This window comes from Panthera pardus, unplaced genomic scaffold (genome assembly GCF_024362965.1).
Source record: "Panthera pardus isolate Hobbes unplaced genomic scaffold, ASM2436296v1 HiC_scaffold_25, whole genome shotgun sequence".
Classification (NCBI taxonomy): domain Eukaryota; kingdom Metazoa; phylum Chordata; class Mammalia; order Carnivora; family Felidae; genus Panthera; species Panthera pardus.
This window is the reverse complement of record NW_026526821.1, coordinates 21,840,430-21,863,020: the sequence shown is the minus strand read 5'-3', so window position 1 is coordinate 21,863,020 and position 22,591 is coordinate 21,840,430. Positions and strand designations below refer to the sequence as shown.

Here is a 22,591-nt window from a genome sequence, read left to right as displayed (position 1 = left end):
TTTGTTCTTCATGAACCTGTGAAGGGCCAAACTTGATTGCATTTTTATCCTCGTGGTCCTTTACAGGTTTTGTTTTTTTTTTAACCTTTATTTATTTTTGAGACAGAGCATGAATGGGGGAGGGTCAGAGAGAGGGAGACACAGAATCCGAAACAGGCTCCAGGCTCCGAGCCATCAGCACAGAGCCGGACGCGGGGCCCGAACTCACGAACCGCGAGATCATGACCTGAGCCGAAGTCGGACGCTCAACCGACTGAGCCACCCAGGCGCCCCTCCTTTACAGGTTTTTGTTGTTGTTTTTGGAGAACGAGAGCCTTTTCTTCGGACTTTCAGTCTCTTGGATTCAACTGCAAAAGCAAAACACTAATGCAAATGTTTTAGAAATCAGCTGTGCTTCCTAATGGGGCTGTATAGGGTTTGTGCTCCAAGCTGCACACACACATCTTGCTTGTTGTTTGTCCAACAAGCAAGCGTTCCCTTTCTCCGCACACTGAATATTACCATTCTTTCTTCGACGAAGAACAGTGTTTGCACCTGTTCTCTGGGAACCAGAAAAATGCTTCAGAGCACAAAGTAATCCTTCTAACAGCCCTCCAGGCTGGCGTTACCTCTTCATAAATGGAAAGTGCTGTGGCTGAGAAGGCAGATTAAACTGAAGCAAGTTTACTTGGCAGGAAATGGTGGAGGACCTGTCTGAGCCCTTCCTTCAGACTTCATAGCTATTCATCATTCCAGTGTAAATTGCACATATTTAAAGTATACAATTTGATGAGTTTTGCGGTATGTGTAGACCTATCATACCATCACCACAAGCGTGGCAATAAGCATGTTTATCATACCCAAATGTTTCCTTGTACCCCTTGGTAATCTATAACTCCTCTCCCTCCACCTCACGTCTCCAGGCAACCATTGATTTGCTTTCTGACCATTATAGGTTAGTTTGCATTTTCTAGAACTTTATGCAAATGGAGTCATACAGTATGCGCTCTTCTTTTTGGTCTGGCGTATTTAACCAACTATAATTATTTTGAGATTCATTCCATGTGTATCATTAGTTCTTTTTCTTTGCTGGGTAGCATTCCATTTTAGAAATATATCCCAGATCGTTTATTCACTTGTTGATGGACATATGGGCTTCCAGTTTTTTGCTCTTGTAAACAAAAGTATGAATATTCAAGTAGGTACCTTTGGGTGCATGTATGTTTAATTTCTCTTGGATAAATGCCTATGAGTCTGGGGCATGTAATAGGTATATGGTTAACTTTTTAAGACACTGTCAGTCTGTTTGCAAAATTGTCATACTGTACCGTTTTTATATTCCCACCAACAGTGTATGAGACTGGCATTTGCTCCACACCCTCGCTAATACTTGGTATGGTCACTGTTTTTTGTGTCAGTCATTCTAGTGGGTGTGTATAGATGTCTTGTGCTTTTAATTTGCATTTCCCAGGGCGCCCGGGTGGATCAGTTGGTTAAGCGTCTGACTTCAGCTCTGGTCATGATCTCACAGTCCATGAGTTCGAGCCCCACATGGGGCTCTCTGCTGTCGGCACAGAGCCTGCTTTGGATCCACTCTGTCTCCCTCGCTCTCTGCCCCTCCCCCGCTTGTGCCCGTGTTCTCTCTCTCTTTCTCTCAAAAAATAAACTTGTAAAAAAAATTGGCATTTCCCTTGTGGCTGATGATATTGGGTGACTTTTCATGTATTTATTTGCCATCCACATGTCTTCTTTGGTGGTGTCTGTTCAATCTCGTGCTCATTTTGGTTGGGGGGAGAGGGATTGTTTGTCTTATTATTGAATTATAACAATCCTTTATATATCATAGATACAATCTTTTGTCAGATACATGTTTTAAAAATAATTTTTTTCAATGTTTATTTTGAGAGAGAGAGAGACCGTGCGAGCAGGGGACGGGTAGAGAGAGGAGAGAGAGAATCCCAAGCAGGCTCCACACTGTCAGTGCAGAGCCTGATGTGGGGCTCGATCCCACAAATCGTGAGATTATGACTTGAGCCAAGATCAAGAGTCAGACGCTTAACTGACTGAGCCACCCAGGTGCCCCTGTCAGATATATGTTTTACAAATATTTTATTCCAGCCCATAACTTGTCTTTTCATTTTCATAAAGTAGTCTTGAAAAGTTTTAAATTTTGATGAAATATAAATTTTAAATTTGTTCCAGTGATTTTTATTTTTTTCTATTTGAGTAAACTTAGGTAGTTGGTGTCTTTCAAGGATTCATTTTATCTTGGTGGCCAAACTTATGGGCATTAAGTTGTTCATGAATATTCCCTTATTATCCTTTTAAATCTATAGAATCTGTAATGATGTGCCCTCCCTTATTCCCAGTGTTAGCCATTGATGCCTCCTTTTTTCCCTAATCAGTCTGGCTGTCAATTTTGTTGATCTTGTCAGAGAATCAAGTTTTTCTGACTGATTTATCTCTGGTTTTTTGTGCTTTTTTTTTTTTTTTCAATTCTATGTCAGTGATTTCTGATCTGATCAATTTTTTTTTTGCTTCTGATTACTTGTGGTTTAATTTGCTATTCTTTTTCTGATTTCTCAGGGTGGGAATTTGAGATCGTTTATTTGAGATCTTATTTTTTAACATATGATGCTATAAAATTTCCTCTAATTGCTGCTTTATGCCTTGTTGTATACACTTTCTTTTATATATATATATATTTTTTTTTTTTGAGAGAGAGAGTTTGCACACATGAGTGTGAATGGGGAAGGAGGCAGAGGGAGAGGGAGAGAGAATCTTAAGCAGGCTCCATGCTTAGCGCAGAGCCTGAGGCAGGGTTTGATCTCACAGCTGTGAGATCATGACCTGAGCCAAAGTTGAGAGTCAGATGCTTAACTGACTGAGCCACCCAGGTGCCCCCACATTTTGATATATTGTATTTTCAGTTCAAAATACTTTGATTTCTCTTTTGATTTCATCCTTAACCCATGAATTACTTAGAAGTGTGTTATTTAGTTTCCAAATATTTGGGGATTTCCCACATATCTTTCTGTTATTTCTACTTTAATACCATTGTGGTCAGAGAACATACTTTATATGATTTGAACCCTTTTAAATTTATTAAGACTGGTGTTTGGCCCAGAATACAGCCTGTATTGTTAAATATTCCTGTGCAGTTGAAAAGAATGTTCTGTAAATGTCAGGTTAAGTTAATGGTCATGTTCAAGTCTTCTATATCCTTAAATATTTTCTGTCTACTTATTTTATCAGTTATTAAAAGGGGTGTTGAAACCTCTGACTATAGTTGTGAGTATGTCTGTTTCTCCTTTGAGTTTCATCAGTTTTTGCTTTATGTATTTTGAAATTCTTTTAGGTGGTTAAACATTTAGGAGTATATGCTGTTTTGCTTAATTGACTCTTTTATCATAATGAAATGACTCTCTTTATCCCTGATAATGTTATTTGATCTGAAATCTACTTTGTTTGATATTAATATAGCCACCACAACTTTCTTTTAATTAGTATAAGCATAGTATATCTTTTACCATCTATCATGAAATAAATTTTGTCCCCTCCCCTGTTCATATGTTGATGCCCAAATTCCCAAGGTGGCCTTAAGATGGTAATTAAGGTTAAATAGGGTCATAAGAGTAGGCCCCTAATCCAGTAAAACTGGTGGTCTTATGAGAAGAGGAAGGGACAACATCAGGAGGGTGTGCACACAGAGAAAATGGCCCTATGAGGATATGGTGAGAAGATAGCCATCTGCAAGCCTGTGTGTCTTTATATTTATTTTTTTATTTATATTTTTAAAATGTATTTATTTTGAGAGAGGGAGAGAGAAAGCAGGGGAAGGGCAGAGTGAGAGGGAGACAGAGAATCCCTGTGCAGGGCTCAAACTGACAAACCATGAGATCATGACCTAAGCCTGAATCAAGAGTCGGTCATTTAACCGCCTGAACTATCCAGACAGACACCCCTGTGTCTTTATATTTAAGATGTGGGGGTTTTTGTGAGCATTATACATTGGAGTCTTCTTTATTAACCCCATAATAATTGCTGCCACTTAATCGAAATGTTTATGCCATTTACATTTAATGTGACCCTTGATATGGTGGTTTCTGATTGAGTTTAGATCTACCCTCTTGCAGGTTGTTCTATTTTTCTCATCTCTTTTTTGGTCCCATTTTTGCTTCATCTGCCTTCTTTTAGGTTAACATTTTTTATCCCATGTTATTTTGTTAGGTGGCTTCTTAGCTCTTTCTCTTTGCTTTTTTAGTGGTTGTTTTCAAATTGATGGTATACATCTTATCACAGTCCATCTTCAAGTAGTGTATACTATTTCATCTGTAGTGTAAGGACTTTGCAATAGTAAACTTTCATTTCTCCCTCCTGGATTTTATGTTTTTGTTGTCATATATTTTACTTCTACATATATTATAAATTCTAATACATATTGTTTATCTTTTGTTTAAATAATCAATTATGTTTTTTTAATGTTTATTTTTTTGACAGAGAGCGCACACACGCACATGCACGCACACACAAAAGCAGGGGAGGGGCAGAGAGAGGGAGAGAGAGAATCCCAAGCACTGACACCCCACAGCCCAATGTGGGGCCCGATCTCACAAACCAAGAGATCATGACCCGAGCTGAAATCAAGAGTTGGACGCTTGTCCGTGAGTTCGAGCCCCGCGTCGGGCTCTGTGCTGACAGCTCAGAGCCTGGAGCCTGTTTCAGATTCTGTGTCTCCCTCTCTCTGACCCACCCCCGTTCATGCTCTGTCTCTCTCTGTCTCAAAAATAAATAAACGTTAAAAAAAAAAAAAAAAAAAAAAAAAAAAAAAGAGTTGGACCCTTAACCTTGTGAGCCACCCAGGTGCCCCATAAATAATCAGTCATGTTTCAAAGAGATTTTTTAAAGTAAGAAAAAAATCTTTTACTTTTATGAACATATTAGCCATTGCCAGTGTTCTTCATTCTTCTGTAGATCCAGATTTCCATCTGGTATCAGTTTCTTTCTTCCCAAACGATTTCCTTCAACACATCTTGTACTGCTGGTCTGTTGGTGATGACTTTTGTCAACTTGGGTATGTCTGAAAAAATATTTGCCTTCTCCTTTAAATGATATCTTCACCAGGTATAGCATTCTTTGTTACTGGGTGGGGAGGTGGGAGTGCTTTCAATTCTCTTAAGAGTGTTGCTTCACTGTCTGCTGGATTGCTTGGTTTGCAGTGAGACGTCTGCTGTCATCCTTACGTATTAGTTCTTCTGTATGTAACGTGTCCCTTTTTTCTGGATGTTTCTAGGATCTTTTCTCCCTGATTTTGAATAGTTTGGTTATGATGTACCTTGATGTAGTTTTCTTCCTATCTCTTGTGTTTGGGTTCTTCTTGGATCTGTGGGTGTATTGTTTTCATCAAATGTGGAAATCTTTCAATCTAGTATTTTCAGATATTTTTTTTTCTGCCCCTATCCTCCTTTCAGAAACTCCAGTTACATGTCTATCGGGCTGTTTAAAGTTATCCAACCACAATTCCCTGGTAATCTATTAATGTTTTCCAGTCTGTTTTTTCTTTCCGTGTTTTATTTTAGGTAGTTTCTATTGTTATGTATTCAAGCTCACTCTTTTCTTCTGCACTTATTCTCATCCCATGTATTTTTCACCACACATTGTATTTTTCTTCTCTAGATATCTTCCCTGTTTCTAGTTAGCATACTGAAGCTTTTTTCTACCTTGACTAAATCAAGTATAGTTATAATAACTTTTAATGTCCTTGTCTTCTGATTCTGTCATCACTGTTATTTTTATTATTTTTCTCCTCTTTATGGTTAATATTTTCCTGCCTCTTTAAATGCCTGTTAATTGTTTTCTGAAATTAAGATATTGTGACTTTTACCTCATTGGATGCTGGGTGTGTGGGTGTGTCTCGTTATAAATATTTTTGAGCTTTGTTCTAGGATACAGGTAAGTTACTGGGAGTAGTTTGCTCCTTCGGAGGCCTACTCTTAAGCTCTGTTAGGTGGGACTGGACTAGCCTTTAGTCTGGCTGATTCTGCCTCAGGACTGAAGGACTGAAACCGTGCCCTCCTTAGTGCTCACCTGATGCACCGTGAATTCAGAAAGTTTTTTCACTCCAGCTGTTGGGAACCCAAACTATTCCTGGCCCTCGGTGAGTTCTGGGCATTGTTTGCCCCTTCTTCTTCTAGGTGGTTCCTTCCTGCAGCCTTGGTTAGTTTCCTCACATGCATTTCTAGTAAGTACTCAACTGAGGACTCAGAGAGGGCCCTCTGCAGACCCCTGTGCAGCTCTTGGTCTGGTACTGTGCCCTATGAACTCCCCTTCATCGGTCTGCCCTCCTCTGCACTATGTCTCCTCCCTGCTTGGAGGCCTGGAAACTCTCCAAGCAGCTAGTTGGGCTCATGGCATGTGTTTCCCTGTCTCAGGAATCACTGTCTTGGTGCTACCTGATGTCAAGTGTCCAAAAACCATTGTTTTATATGTTTCGTCCTTTGTTTTGGGCGTGAGAGGAGATATAAATTGAGTCCCTGTTACTCCATCTTGGCCCAAAGTGGAAGGCAAGAGCATATTATATATTTTAAAAAATACTCTCTAATGTACATTTTCATACTATTTAGTGCTAGTGGACAGTAATACAATTAACTTTTACATATTGATCTTACATTAAGCAACTTTGCTATGTCACGTATCAGTCCAATTTTGTTGCGGTAACATCTCTGAAGTCTCAAGGACTTTCAGTGACAGATGTTTACTTTTCACTCCCGATACACCCATCCCTGGCCATCTGAAGCTCTGCTTCGTGTCTTTATTTTGGGATTCATGCTAAAGGAACAGTGTTCAGTGGGACGTGACTTTCTTGTGGCAGAGAGAAAAGACTGAATAATGCAATAAATCTTAAAACTTCTCTAAAGACACATATGTTACTTACACTTACATTTTATTGGCCACAAAGTCACATGGCCAACCTTGATGTCTATAGTGGGCGGAGGGATGTATCAGCAGTGATCTGTTTGAGTTGGCTCATATAAGCTCATGAAAGCTCATGAAAGCTGACTCTGCATCTCTCTTTCCAATTCCATGTTTAGTGGTGTCACATTGGTAACTCGCAGTCAGCTATGGTGGGAGTATTTATACCATGTAGGTAGGAAAATACAACAAATCAGCACTTTTTTCCTGGGGAGCTAGTTGTTAAACCTTTAGTAGCAAACCTCTGGCTGTTTGCCTCTTTTAGGGAGTAGAGAGTTAATAGGTGGGAACAAGATTATTTTCTATCACATTTCGTTTTAATAATGTGTGTGTGTGTGTGTGTGTGTGTGTGTGTGTGTGTGTGTGTGTGTGTGTGTGTGTGTGTTTAAATTTTAATAGCTATGGGGTGCCTGAGTGGCTCGGTGGGTTAAGCGTCCAACTTTTGATTTCGGCTCAGGCCATGATCTCACAGTTTGTGAGTTTGAGCCCTGCGTCTCTCTCTGTTTTCCCCTCTCTCTCTCTCTCTCAAAAGTAAATAAACATTTTTTTAAAAAATTACTAGCTATGACTTCTAATGCAGTGTTGAATAGGAAGGAGTAGTGATCAAGGGTAAACTTGTCTTATTCCTGCTGTTAAAAGGAATATATTTTCTTGAGTATAATGTTTGTTTTGAGTTTTGGGGGGGATAGCATTTATCAGATTAAGGAAATTTCTTCTCTTTCTGATGTCACAGATCTTATATAATTGATCAATCAGTTTTATCAAATGCTTTTTCTGCATTTATCAAGATGGTTTTTTTAATGCTAATAGAGGGAAAATGAATGGGTTTTCTGATGTTGAACTAACCTTGCATTCCTGGAAGAGGCCCATCTTTTTTTAATGTTCTCTAGGATTCTGTATTTTATTTAGGAATTTTATATCTATACCTGAGTGAGATTGGCCTGTAAGTTTACTCTCAGGAAGGTTTTGGTGTCAGAGGTTGTTTTTTGTTTGTTTGAGCTTTATTAAATGAGCTGAATAATGTTCCTTATTTTTCTGTTTTCTGTAGGAGTTTAAGTAATACTGGAATTATTTCCCTCTTGAATGTTTGGTAGAACTTGATAGTGATTGCTTCTGGACTTTAAGTTTTCTTTGAGAGAAGATTTCAACGACTGATTCAGTTTTCTGAATGCTTATAGACCCGTTCAGGTTTTCTTACTTTGTTGAGTCATTTGGGGGAATTCATATTTTTCTAGGAGTTTGTCCATTTCACCTGTTTTCCAAGTTTTTGGCATGCAGTTATTCCTTCTGTTGTCCTAATAGCTGCTGTACCTGTAGTTTTTTCCCCTTCAGTTCATTCCTGTTATTGTTTTGTGTGTGTGTGCCTTTTCTCTCTCTCTCTCTCTCTTTTTTTTTTTTTTTTTTTTTTTTTGATCACTCTTGCCACAGTTTTGTCAATTTTACTCGTCTTTTTGAAGAACCAGATTTGAGCTTTGTTGACCCTCTTTATTGGGGGTTGGCAACTAAGGCCTGTGGAACAAATCTGGCTGAGGTCTGTTTTTCTGTGACCAGCAAGCTAAGAATGGTTTTCATATCTTTAAAGTGTCGTATATATTTTTAGACACACACAAACACCCAGAAAAAGATGCTACAGGAACCATAATGGCCCATGAAACCTATAGTATTTTCTGTCTGGCCCTTTCCCGAAAGTTTGCCAGCCTGTGCTCTTTAGAGCCCTAGGTTTTGGTCATTGATTGTTCATCTTACTTTACTGTCAGCTCTGCTGTGAGTGGTTTCTCTGCATAACTGGCCCACCATAGTGCTACAAACCAAAATCTTAACCGCTGTTTCCCACATATTTGTTTTGTTTTCTGGCACAGGCAGTCAAGCAGTGGCTGGTACCAGCAGTTTATGAAAAATGGATGGGAACTGAAATGGAAAATTGTAAAAACTGTGTCCAGAACATAGAAGACCACCCTTATTCTATTTTAGCGGTAGAATATCTCAGCATCTCCCAGAGCACCAGTGTTCTTTGGCACTATAGTTTGAGAGCAACTATGAATTTAGTTACCTTGATCTCACGGTCTAATTCATAGAAATCCTGGATCCTGGAAAGCGATCTTCTATTTTGGGAGCTAAAAGGAAGTGAACTTTAGCATGTGTATTGTGAAGCGAATAATAGTGATTTCATATGGCATTATCCAAGTTTCTTGCGGGATTAGTTTGTGGTTCACAGTATCTTTTAAAGACTGCCTGTCACCTCTCTTTTTTTCCCCCCCATTCATCAGTCTCTTGGTTAGGGAGGGAGTGGAGTTCACAACTCTTTTACTTGTCCTGCAAGTAACTTTCCTCCAAGGTTGCATCCCTTTTATCTGCACCCTTTCTGGCTGGTCTTATTCATGCCATGGCTTTAGACACTGCCCATAGATTTAATAATTCTTCCACATTCCCCCCTATTTTTAATAGCATTCCTGGACTTCAGACCTGTAAGTTTGAGCTGGACATCACTGCCATGTTTCACGGGTACCTCAGGTTCAATCCGAATTCAGTCCTTTTCCCTCCTAGTCTGTTAGTACTTTGCCCTTTTTACCCATCACTGCCTCTGGTGTGTTTCCCCCCTTTCTTCTGCGCCCGCCCCGCCACACCGAATACCACACCGAATCCCTCCCGATCCAGTGTGGCAAGTGTAATCTAATACACATTTTGCTGCCGCCCCTCTTGCTGTTTGTATTGCAGCCACACCATGCCCCACTTCTCCGGATGGTCCATGCTTACTCGTGTCTTTGCGCGTGCCGTTGTTTCCTGCTGCTTGAAATCCCTTCTCCCTTTTTGCGTGTCTGGGAAGGACGTCAGCGAAGCTCGGTTCGGGCATCATCTCCTTTGTGAGGCCTCCCCCACTCAGACACAGTCAGCCCTCCTTCCCGCATTCGTGTTCTATTTTGTAGAATAAAACCTCCACTGTGGTGCTTGGCTTTTCTCAGTATACCCGTTGTCTGCCTATCTGTGTCACCTGTGAACTGAGCGCCTCACAAACATGAGCTGGGCCTGCCTCTGTGTCCTCAACTTCTATCTGGCGCCTGTTAGGCACCCCAGAAATATCTGATGAAAGAATAAATGAACAGAAAAAAGTATACTCAGAATGAACATTCATTGCAAAAGCGTTCTTGTATAATGAAGAAGAACAAGCTAATTAAAACAACAGTGGAAACTTCCCTCTCCCCATCCCTTCCTCCTCATCAGAAGCTTCACTTTGGCAGAATGAGGAGCGTAGATGACTCTGTCATTTCCCACAACCACCCACTTTTATAGAGGCTAACCTTCACTTTGGTCCTGGCGTGATCGACAACCTGATGAACCCAGACAAGACTAAGATAAACTACTTGTCCTCCAGTAGAATAAATATTTCAAATAAAGTCAACCCAAGAAAGTCAGGCCAAACAGCTATTGATTGCTAAAAGCCTGAACTTAAGCCCAATGAATATTCCAAAGTTCACCTCCATGCAGCTTGCCTAAATGGTGATCAATATGCAATTACTGCCCCCTTTAAACGTGTCTCACACTGCCTATGTGAAGAAGGCTTTTACTTTTTAAATCTTTTGTTTGTTGAATTTGCTTAGGCAGGAAAAAAGAGCGAGGCTTGGCTGAATCAGAGTTTTTTACCTTTAGTATTTCCACCAATTCTGTGTTATTTGTGAAATGGTTTAAATGTATGCTGCGTGGTAACTGAAGGTGCCCTGGAACATGACCATCATTCATTTCGAGAGGCCTTTTCCTGAGTGACTGAACAATGAGGATGTTATATCTCAGTTTCCTAATTTCTGCTCACATCGTTATCTGCCCTAGCCATGACCTTTGCAGATTCAGTTTGTAAAGTAGGGTGCTTAAGTCCAGCTACGGTGAAAACAAATATATTATTTGTCTCGTTTCCTGATAGACTTAGCTTGACGCAGAAAACCCTTTCCTGCTGAATTTGGAACCTTGTTTACTCTGCTCCTGATACTTAAGATCTCATGTCTCACGAACGTGCCTTTTTTATGGTACTCAGAGCTCTTTGTCATTTTTCACTTAGCTTGTCGTGGGCTCCTGACTGACCTCCCTGCCTCCAAGCTCTGTCGCTCCAGTCCCTTCATCACACTGCTGCCAGAGTAAGCTTGCTAGAGTGTATCCATCCAGTGTCCTCCTCGTTTTCGACATCTCATGGCTTCTCAACATCTATGGCATGGAGCCCAGGGGCCCGGCAGCACATCCAGGGCCTGTCACGACCTCTGCCTGCCTCCCCTTCGTCCTCTTCCAACCCAGGTCATTCACAGCTACCTCTGGTCCCCTACGTGGCGCGCTCTTACTGCCTACCGTACCTTCGCGCGTGCTCTTTACACACACTGCCCCCGGTGGCGCTGCACGCCCTTCTCTGCCTGGCAAATGCTCGTTCTTCAGACTCCGTTCAGATGTTACTGTCCGTTTGACACCTTCACTGACTTCTCCCAGATAAAGTTAATTATCTCCACCTCTCACCTCCTTGGACTTAGTTTCTATTGCTTTGGGCTTTTGAAATTACTTTTGTGTAACTGTCCTTACATTGCTTAAAGACAAGGAGTGTGTAATTCCTGGCAGCTAGTGTCGTGCCTGCTGCGTGAAGGCACGTGCTCAGTAGTAGCCATTTTTTTTCTTTTAAACTCAGTAGTTGTGTTGAATGTCACTTGTGAGTATCTGTGGGTTGTTTTGATTAATTCTGTGGCCAGGGGAATAAAGGTAGGAATATTCACAGTACATCCTTGGTCTTTTGAGGCAGGCACCAAGTAAGATGTCCAGCTGTCTTGGTTTGCCTGGGACTGAGAGGTTTCCCAGGCTGTGGTACATTCAATGCTAGAAATGGAACAGCCTCAGGTAAGCCAGGATGGGCCAGCACCAAGGGGCTCTGTCAACAAGCTTTTTACCTCCTCTCCTTTTCTTAACTCATCAGGACCCAATCTGGGCTGGCTAGTCTGACCTAGGATAAGCGTGCCTCGTCATCTTTAGCACTTAAATAATGCGATGTCTTAATAGCGTTTCCTCTGCAAAAGACTATCAACGAGAAGTTATTTCCGATTCCTTTAAGGGAGGTTCTTTCCAATTCCTTTTCTTTGGCTTTCAGGTGAGAAACTGGGTGAAGGGCTTTGGGCCCTTTTTGGTCAGGCCTTGCCTCCTCTTGCCTGACCGTGACCTTGCTCCATCTGTCCATTCTCCCCTTTTATATCTTTAGTATCCTCATCACCATTGGCTTCTTGACACCCTAAAAATATGACTGAATTGTCCGTATTCTTCAAAATATAATTTTGAAAAATTTTTACCCTTGTTTTCTCCTCAAGCTGATGGACTTTCTTCTCCAGGCTTTACTAGGAGTAACCCACAGTCACCCATCTTACTTTTTCACCTGCTTTCAAATATTTACATATATATCTGTTTTTTCCTATACTCCCCCACATGTACCTAATCTCTCTTTCCCTCTAAAGTAACTAACACATAACAGTCTCAGAACAAACATGATTGAATTTGATCTGCTTCACTCCTAGAACCAGTTCTTTACTTGGAGGCCTTATTGTGCCGTACAAGACAGGGTGGCATGGCCTTTGATATGGCCCATGTTTTCCCCTCAGATCTAAGCTAGGAATACTGTTCCTTTATGCTTCAAAAATGCCAGTCTTCTGTCTGTTCTCTGACCATGCCGGCCCATTTCCACCTTAGGGATTTTGCACCTGTTGTTCCTTCTGCCTTTAATGTTTTGCCCCTAAAATGTTCCAGACCAATTCATGTCAACACTCAGATCTCAATATAAATGTTACCCCTAAAGAGGCTTTCTGCAGTAACCTAACTCAAAATATCCTCTCCATTCATTCATTCTTTTACATTGCATTACCATCACACCTAACACTATCAAGTGCCTCGATTTTCCGTATGTCTCCTGCAGTAAGAGTGTAAGCTCCATGAGGACTGAGACTTGGTCTATCCTAGTCACATGAGAGGTATCCAATGAATGTTTGTAGATCGAATGGGGAAAAAGTTATTTGCCAACTTATACTTTTGCCTGATTATTTCACATTAATTTAGTCTCCCTAAATAGATTTACATGTTTTTGAAAGCAGAAGCCATGTCTTAATTTTTGTTTTTCTCGTGTCTTCCACAGTACTAAGTGCTCAGTAAATATTGAATATTGGATTGGTTGGTTGATTTACTTGGTTGATTACCAAGATATGAAATGACTGACTTGTTCCTCTCTATCTCATAAAGTGTTAAAGAAAACACTGGAAGGTTATAGAAAATTATACTCCTTAGAGAACTGTTTGCAAGAGCAGTAGACAGTGGCATAATTATTTTATGACCTTTGGACTTGAGGGGGAAAATCACTTGTATTTTTTTCTTGAAAATAATTTAACTTTTGTAATTCTCAAAGTAATGCATGTTAATTAAGAAACACGAAAAACATGGGGCTCAGTCAGTTGAGCGTCCGACTTCGGCTCAGGTCGTGATCTCGTGGTCCGTGAGTTCTAGCCCCACACCAGGCTCTGTTCTGACAGCTCAGAGCCTGGAGCCTGCTTAGGATGCTGTGTTTCCCTCTCTCTCTGCCCCTTCCCTGCTCATGCTCTGTCTCTCAAAAATGAATAAACGTTAAAAAAAATACATTTTTTTTTTAAATTAAAGAAACACGAAAAACAGGAAAGGGAATAATAAGATGCAAAGAGCATTTGACAAAACCCAACATCTTTCATGATAAAAATACCTAAACTAGGAATAGAAGGGAATTTCTCCAACCTTTGATATAGAGCAGCTACAAAAAATCCGCAGCTAACATCACAGTGAATGCTAAAAGACTGGCTGCCTTCCCCCTAAGATCAGCAACAAGACACCACTTCACCATTTACATTCAACATTGTACTGGAGGTTCTAGCCAGGGCAATTAGGCAAGGAAATGAAATAAAAGGCATCCAGATTGGAAAGGAGGAAGTAAAACTCTCTCTGTTTACAAAGGATGTTCTCTTGTCTGTAGACAATCCTAAAGAATCCACCAAAAAATTATCAGGACTAATAAGTGAGTTCAGCAAGGTTGCAGGATGATATAAAGATTAATTTACAAAAATCAGTTGTACGCTCGCAATGAACAATCCGAAAGTGAAACTGTGAAGATACTTCCATTTACAATAGCATCAAGAGTATGATACCTAGGAATAAATTTAACAAGAGAAGTGCGTGCAAAATTTATACCCTGAAAACCACAAAACATTGTTGAAAGGAATTAAGGAAGAGCTAAGAAATGAAAGATTGCAGTACTCCCCCAAAAGTTATATGGATTCAGCGCAATCCCTATCAAAATGCCAGCTGATATCATTGTAGAAATTGATAAGCTGATCCTTAAATTCATATGGAGTTGATTGCAAGGGACCGAGAATAGCCAAACAGTCTTGAGACAAGAACAATGTAGGATTCCCAGTTTTAAAACTTACTACAAAGCAGTGGTAATCAAGACAGTGTGTTACTGACGTAAATTAACAGAATATAATTCGGAATCCAAAAATAAAACTGTGTCTGGGGTCAGCTGATTTGCAATAAGAATGCCAAAAACCTGGAACGGGGAAAGAATAGTCTTCAACAAATGGTGCTGGCACCGTTGGATGTCCACATGCAAATGAAGTTGTGTCATTACTTCACACTCCATCCGAAAATTAACAGAAAACGAGTCAAAGAACTAAATATCAGAACTTAAACTATTAAACCCTTAAAAGCAAACATAGGTATAAATCCTCATGCTATCGAATTAGCTCTGACACCAAAAGTGCAGGCAACAACAACAAAACAGGTAAGTTGGACATCCTCAAAATTGAAAACCTGTGTCCTTCGGAGGATACCATCAAGAAAGTTGAAAAGGCAGCCCCTAGAATAGGAGAAAATATTTACAAATCATATATCTGTTAAGGGACTTGTATCTCCAGAACAAAGAGCTCTTGCAACTAAATAATAAAGATAATTAAGCTAATTTTAAAATGGCCAAAGGATCTGAATAGACATTTCTCTGAAGAAGGTACACAAATTCCGAGTAAGCACATGAAAAGATGCTGACAGCATTAGTTATCAGGGAAACGCAAATTAAAACCACAGTGAGGTACCATCTCTCACCCAATGAGGATGGCTGGCACCAACAAGTCAGCTGACAAGTGTTGGTGAGGGTGTGGAGAAGTCAGAACATTTACACACTGCTGGTGGGAATGTCAAATGGTGTAGCCAGTGTGGAAATAAGTCTGATGGTTCCTCAGAAGGTTAAACGTAGAGTTAACCATATGCCCCAGCAACTCTGCTGCTTGGTTTACATGCACTCAAGTGTAATGAAACATATGTCCACTCAAAAACTTGTACATGACTATTTTAGCAGCGCTATTCGTAATAGCCAAAAGGTATAAACACATCGAATGTTCATCAGTGGATGAACAGATAGACAAATTGTGGCATATCCATACAATGGACTATTCAGCTACAGAAAAGAATGAAATACTGACACATGCTAGAGCACGGATGAATCTTGAAAACATTGTGCTGAGGGAAAGAAGCCAGTTACAAAAGGCCACCTATTGTACGATACCATTTACTTGAAATGTCCAGAATAGGCAAAACCATAGAGACAGAATGTAGGTCAGTGGTTGCTAGGGTGGGATGGGGAGAGTAGGGGGGTGACAGCTAAAGAGTAGGGGATTTCTTGTCGGGATAATAAAAATGTTCTTTAATTGACTGTAGCGATAGTTGCACGTATCTGTGAACATACTAAAATTCAATGAATTGTGCATTTTAAATAGGTGAATTGTATGGTATGTGAAGTACATTTTGATAAAGCTGTTAAGAAGAAAGAAAAAGGAATAATGTGATTCGTAATCCCACCACCCTGAAATAACCTCTGTTAGCATTTTGATCTACGTCTTTCTAGTCTTTTTTAATGCGTATTTCTCACATAATTGAGGTAATGCCTCATACAGAATTTTGAATATTACCTTTTGTGCTTCTCATTCTGACCATAAGAACTCGTTCACTCTGTTATAGACTTTCCTAATTATTAACAAGTGTGTAATATTCTGTGTAGATCTACCATCATGCAATAATTTTCTCATTGGTGGACATTCAAGTTGTTTTGTTTTTTTCTTTCTTTCTTTTTTTCCCCCTTTATAATGGGTACTGCGGTATATCCGCCCCCCACCCCCTTTTTATCTGAGACTAGAACATCCCCATGCCTTATGTGAAACCTCTTTTGTTCCCAGAGAAAAGAAGATCTCCCGGAGCAGTGCCCTGAAAGTGCTGGACCATGCCATGATCGGACCCGAGGGTACAGACAATTGTCATAAGTTCGTTGATATTCTTGGCTTACGGACCATCTTTCCCCTCTTTATGAAATCTCCCAGGAAGATCAAGAAAGTGGGAACCACCGAGAAGGAGCACGAAGGTAGGGTGCCCTGGAGAAGTCAGCCTACTTCCGGTGCGTTAGGATGCACCTAAGGAATGGGGGAAATGAGAGCTACTGCGAAACACTGAGACGTGCGGTTGAGGAGCGGACTCTCAGGCAGAAGAGCGCTAGCTTTTTCTTTTCGTCCTATTTTCTCTGCATGGAAACACAACCCAGGGACCCCAGATCACCCATGGCCTCTGTTGCATGGGTTCTCTGCTTCCTTAAATCCTCGTGGTTCCATTTCCTTCTGGCCTATTAATAAGTCTGGGCGTGAGGGTTTTGTTTTCTTCACTATAATTTGTAGCGAGGTGTCTCTCTGATGGAAGACCCTTTTGAAAAGAGTAATGAGGTGGCAACACATGTCACCGCCAGAGTGGTGCTTTCATGTATTTCTGTATTAAAGTATGATTCAGCCAACATCAGGAATTGCCGAAATAAACTATTTACAGCCCAGGTTCCCCTTTTTATGTTTCTCCTCCCTGATGATGCACACTCCCAGCAAAATGCTGCCATGAATTGCGATGCTGTAACCAGAGTAGTTACTGCTCGGCCAATCTCTTCCTGCTATTGTCTAGTGGCTGCTGCATCCCTCCCCCCAGTAAATAGCCGCAGTGCAATCTGGAAGGCCAGGAATTTATGAGCATTGACAGTTCTGCTGGAGACTAACAGACACTTACACTGGGGAATTTACATGGTTGGATGGTTGTTTTAAAGTGTGGGGAGGGGGCTGGGAGGGGGCAGAGGAGCTGGTGTGGGTGAGAGAGGAGCAAAACCGGAGCTGATTGGCCAATTTAGTCGTCTTGTCGGAAGTTAACACTTGTCCTGTGGTCTGGGGGATTTTTTTGTCAGCGATTGGTAGATTTGTGGTGACCGTCTACGGGATCTTTTGTACTCCTCACCCTCCCGGCTAGAAAGCTTGCGAGTCCCTGTCTGTCCCTTCTCAGATGGACTTTGCGCAGTCCCTTCCAACTCGGAGTGGCTAAAGGGAAGGTGACACGAGTCCCTTCAGTGGTCACTTCCAGCCGCAGCGGTGTCTTCTCTGATCACATCGGCTCTCCGGAGACAACAGAGAGTCTGGCGGGAGTGGATCTGGCAGGGCAGGGAACGGGACTAGAGATCTGAGAACCAGGAGGGAGTTTGGCTCACCTCCTGTCAGTTGTTGGCCAGACACCAACTGTGAACACGTTAACCCCGCTGCCAGTCTGTTTTCTTTCCTCCATGGGAAGTCGGCAGGATGAGGCCCCGGGAGAGGGGGAGTGGGTTGTTCCGGAGATCTAAGAGACAAAGTTTTGCAGTCAGTCACCATTCGTTGAACACCTCCCACGTTTCTGGCACTGCTGTGTGAGGGCTCTCTTGTTTAGGCCTCACAACCCGCGTAGTAGATCTGGTTTTTTAGACAGGAACCGGCCCGTGCTTCTACAGCTCACTGGCTGTGTGACTTCAGACCTTTTACCTAACTTCTCTGGACTGCGTTTTCCCTTCTGGTCTATAAAATGAGGAAAGCAGACTAGTGAGCCGGAAGCTCTTCTGTCTGTGGCGTAAGATTCTGAGGCACAGGCTCTAGTTGTCAGGGCTTTGTCCTGTGATCCAGGAAGCTCCTCGGGAACTGTGCTGCGGCTGACCTGCTGGCTTCTGTGGAGACACCTGATGCTGCATCTTGAGCACGCGTGAAGAAGCGGTGGGAGAAGAGCCCTTAGCAGGCTCTTGCTCTGCGTGCATGGTACTGAGGAGAGGAAAAGCGACAGATTCAGTGAGCAGCTGTTTTCCTTCGGAAAAATGTGCCCAGTGGCGTGCCGGTGACAGTACATTTGCTTTAGAGTACCCGCATCAGAAATTTGATAACATTATATTAGCGAGGGCAATGGCTTGGTAAGACAGCCCCTGGAAGGCATGTTTGGACTGTAATGGCTGGTGAGGATGAACTCTGCTTTCTGAATACACCAGCACCCAGAGGGAAGAAGTGAGTCCCGGGGAGAAAATGCAGGCCTGGGCCCCCTCCCGCCCCCTCCCGCCCCTGCCAGCTGCCGCTGCGCTTGGCACACTGGCCCTCGAGCCTTGATGAGAGTGTGAGAACAGAGGCAGAGCAGGACAGGGGCACATCGTGCAAGGTTTCTTTGTCCTGTCCTGTCCTGTCCTGTCCTGTCCTGTCCTGTTCTCCGGGCTGTTGTCCCTGGGCCGGCCCTCCCGATGCAAGTGGACCGGGTCTGTGTGGCCAGCTAGAGCACAGCAGCCTCAGACCGCCAGGAGTATTTGCAACAGGCCCAGCTCATTCTTGCCCCCAGGCTTCTACTGTCCTCTTCCCTCCACAACTGTTTTCTCTGGCCTGCCTGCCTGGATACCTTTTAGTCATCCTTCAGGTCCTTAGTTTTGATGTCACCTTTTCTCGGAGAAGCATTTGATGAGCCCCGAGACTGGAACCGAGCCTCCTACTGCATGGAGTCTTGGTCCTAGGACTTTGCCTTCATAGCCCTAAGATTATGGAACCATTGGCCTTGTCAGCTCTGGGTGCCAGGGCTCAGCCCGGTGCTCAGCGTGTGGTGGATGCACAGTAGATGTTTACTGCCCGCATGAATGAACAACCACTTGTCTAAAGGATTGATCCCTAAGAACAAACATGGAGTTTGGGGCTCTGCTTAGAGCCCGGCAAGGTGGAAGTCAGCACAGTTAACTTCAGCAGGTTGATGGTCAGTCATACACCTGGTGAGTGGTCTTTCACCCACCTTGTTTGGAAGTAAAAACAAACGGGTTGCTAGCCACAGTTTTGCTTTGTTTCATTGGTTTTGAAATTATGGCAGAAGCCCCCCTTTAGAGCCATGCATGCCCTTAAGAGCCACGTCTGAAGTCAAATAAAGGAAACCTCCTTTAAAATGGAGTGAGGAGGCCAGAAGGGGGAGCTCTCACACCCCCATCAGTCCTCCTCAGCTGAGACCCCAACAGGAAGAGACCTATCTTGCACTCCGCACGGGAAGAAGCCTGTACGTTGTTACTACCCCAGCGGGAGGAAGAAAGATTTTCTCCTTGCCCAGCAACAGCCCAGTCAATGCAAAGCCACTACACTTCAAAGTCCCGTTTTATTCTGGTGGACTTTTGGTTTATAACAGCCCCTCAGAACCCCCTCTACCCCCATAAAAGAGCGTTCCTCTCCTTTGTTCTCTGGACTCGCCTATAGTTTTGCCGTAGCTTGAATGGCTTGAATTGCAATTCTCTATTCCCGGGTAAACCCATTTTTTCTGGTAAAATAACTGACAGTTTTATTTTTAACATTAACACATGTTATGGATAGAACGTCCTTATATAAGTGAGGCCACCCTATGACAAGCTTCTCTTGGTAATCCGGCAACTCCTCTAATTAAGCACTACAGGCTGGGAATCCGCTGGAGGGCTGCCCTGCACTCTTCCCTTTATGGTCAAACCCCAGGGACTTGTCACATACGAGCGTTAACTGCTGTAACTCATCCTGGTCCAGTCTCCTCACTCGGCACCTCTCAGCACCTCCCCAGACTCTTAGGGCAGCAGCAGAGCCTGGCGTGGTACAGATGGAGCCACTGCCTATCCCCCACGTGACCTTCCTAAACTCTCTGAGCCTTCGTTGCCCCGTCTGTGAAATACTAGACCTACCACATGGGGTGGTTGTGAGGGTCAGGTGAGGTGACACACATAGACTTAGCGTAGACCCCAGGATAGCGTAGGCTTGTTATTAAGAAGTTTAAGTTCTCACCTCTACCAAACCTGTCTCCGGTTCTGCCTTGGTCCACGCACCCATCCTCCTAAGAGGTCAGTGGGAAGCCAGGCTGCTGACACCTGGCTGGGGCAGGTACGGAGAGTGAGGAGGAGTGGATTTTACTGGGCAAGGGGACTCGTGATGAGCCTGTCCGGCGTCAAGATGTGCTCCATAGTGGGTGGCATAAAACCAGCTGTGTTCCCCAAGCCGACGGAAGGGGCTGAGAGAGGAGAATCTCTAGATTAAGGTGACTCTAGAGAGGAGGTAAGAAGCAAAACCACCCTTAAGCCCTAGAATTGCTGGTAATTTAGTTCCGCTTCTGTGAGTTGGGCTGGAGAAGGACAAGAATTATTGTAATTGAAATCCTTTCAGGTTTGCATAATAAAACCTTCAGAAATAGATCAGGGGAGGCACTTAGCTTGGGGGGGGGGGTTGGGTTGGAAAGAAAAAATTTGCCCTTGGGTATAATAGCATGATTGGCTGCCCCCTTGGTTTTATAAGGATTAGTAAGGCATGCGTAGTCTCCTTGATATTAACTGCTTCAGAGTGGGAGGGAAGAAGAAAAGAGCTGGGATCCAGAAATGGCATTTGACCTTTACTTCTTGTCTCTTTTAAAATTCTTATTAAAATAGGTCCAATTTCCCTTGTATTGCTTCATTAGGTAGGTGAGCTATTGAGTTTGTAGCAGTTCTAGTTAATTGCGCTGTTTTAACATGCTTCCCCTGGAGGCTGTTAGGAGCTCTAAGGGGGTGAGCCGCGAAGCAGTGTGTAGGTGTGTGGTGTGCGTGCTGGGCAGAGGCACACGTTCTACCTCGTCAAAAGTGACAGCGCTTGCTAACAGGTCAGTGCTTTAAAGAATACTTTTCTGTCATCGGCAAAGAATTGTAAGTGACGCTGGTGGACCCCACACATCAGGAAGCGTGTGGTGGCCTGGTGCTTCTCGGACTCCCAACTAGCGAGGAAAGGCGGACCAGGACTCCTGCCGCCTGCCGGCGCTGGAAGAGGGGAATGGCGAAACTTTTCCTCTGGTCAGAGGAGAATGGAGTTTGGCCAGCGTCAGTGAAAAAGACACATTTTTAATGCCTCCATGGTAGGCCATGGCAATGACATGGCATCGTCCGAGGCCGCTTTGTATCGGGGCTCCTGCTGTGTTCAAAATTTAGCAAAGACAGGAGCAGAATCCTGAGGGAGGCTGCTCTTCCCTGGTGTTCATCTCATCCTTTTCCGTGGCTTGTCCCTGTCCCTCAGGTGTTCATTTTTGCGTGGATCGGTGGTGTCTTCCCCCGGTGTGTGTGTGTGTGTGTGTGTGTGTGTGTGTGTGTGTGTGTGTCTGTGTGTGTGTCTGTGTGTGTGTCTGTGTTTTGCTGTACATACTCTCCTTGATTTCAACTACTTTCTACGGCTTTAACCTACATCTTTTTGCCGTCGATCCCCAAATCTTCAACGTCTCTCCCAAGCTCTAGTCAGCCCAGCTAATTAACCAGCAGACAACTCCATCAGACAGGCCATCTCAGCTCATTCAAACCCATACTCAGTCCTTCCATTGCCCAAGGCTCTTCTCCTTTTCTTGTCCCAGTAATGGTCACGGCACCACCTTCCACCCTGCCACCCAAGGCAGAGATCCATGCGCCATACTTAACTCTCATAGTCCCCACATGTAATTGATCATAAGTCCTATAAACTCTGCCTTATTCAGTTCTAGTGCCGCTGATTCTGCCCTCATCACCTCTGCTAGCTATCACTGCAGCCTCAATAAGTCTCTCTGCCTTAGACTTTCAGCCCTCCTGTCCTCTCAAAGTCTATCTTGCGTGCCACCACCCAAGTGAGAAAGACACCCTCGGTCCTCAACTGTAAATTTACAGTTTACAGAAGGGGGCAATAATCCTGGGGAGCAAAGCAATTGCACATGTATTTACCAAAAAATCATCTCAGCAAGTACAAAAACATACCAAACAAGAATTACTTCATTATTAGAGGGAACAGGAGAACAGGAATGCTTAGCGAGGAAGGCACTTCTGGTGGAAGGGAGATGAAGGCATAGTCTACAACAGAGGCACTGGGATTTCAGCCTTCCAGTTTATTATTACCTATATCCAGCATCTGTAGGAGTGTCTACACATCTGAACACGTTTGAGTCTTAACAGCTGCCCCACGAAGGTTGGTGTTATTTCTCATTCTGAAAATGAGGAAACTATAAGACTCAAGGAAATCATGACTTCAAGTCTTATAATGGGTAAGTGTCTAAACTAAGACAGACCTCAGCTTCTGATCACAAATCTCATACTCATTTCACGAAGTCATGCATCGGTATTTGCTCTTCTGGATCTAGGCTAGCTTGCTCTTCTCTGGGTTGCTTTGCTGGTGAAATGAGAAACTAGATCAGAAGCCCTTGGTTCTAATCTTGGTGCTTTGCCCAGGACAGGTCATTGTGATGGTGGGGACTCTAACTTGTCCTTTCGAATGGTACAAGCAATTAGGAGCAA

General features: G+C 43.0%; 1 protein-coding gene across 2 annotated transcripts in view; it reads left to right on the top strand.

Annotated features, from left to right (window-relative positions):
• CTNNBL1 (catenin beta like 1) overlaps positions 1-22,591 on the top strand; it is a 160,494-nt gene that overhangs the window by 82,047 nt on the left and 55,856 nt on the right. Inside the window, exon 11 of one of the 2 annotated variants that reach the window (XM_053890266.1) lies at positions 16,203-16,267. In XM_053890266.1, coding sequence (XP_053746241.1) covers positions 16,203-16,267 — 65 coding nt within the window. Of the gene's footprint in view, positions 1-16,202; positions 16,385-22,591 lie in introns of both variants that reach the window. The other variant, XM_053890265.1, reaches the window with a different exon arrangement.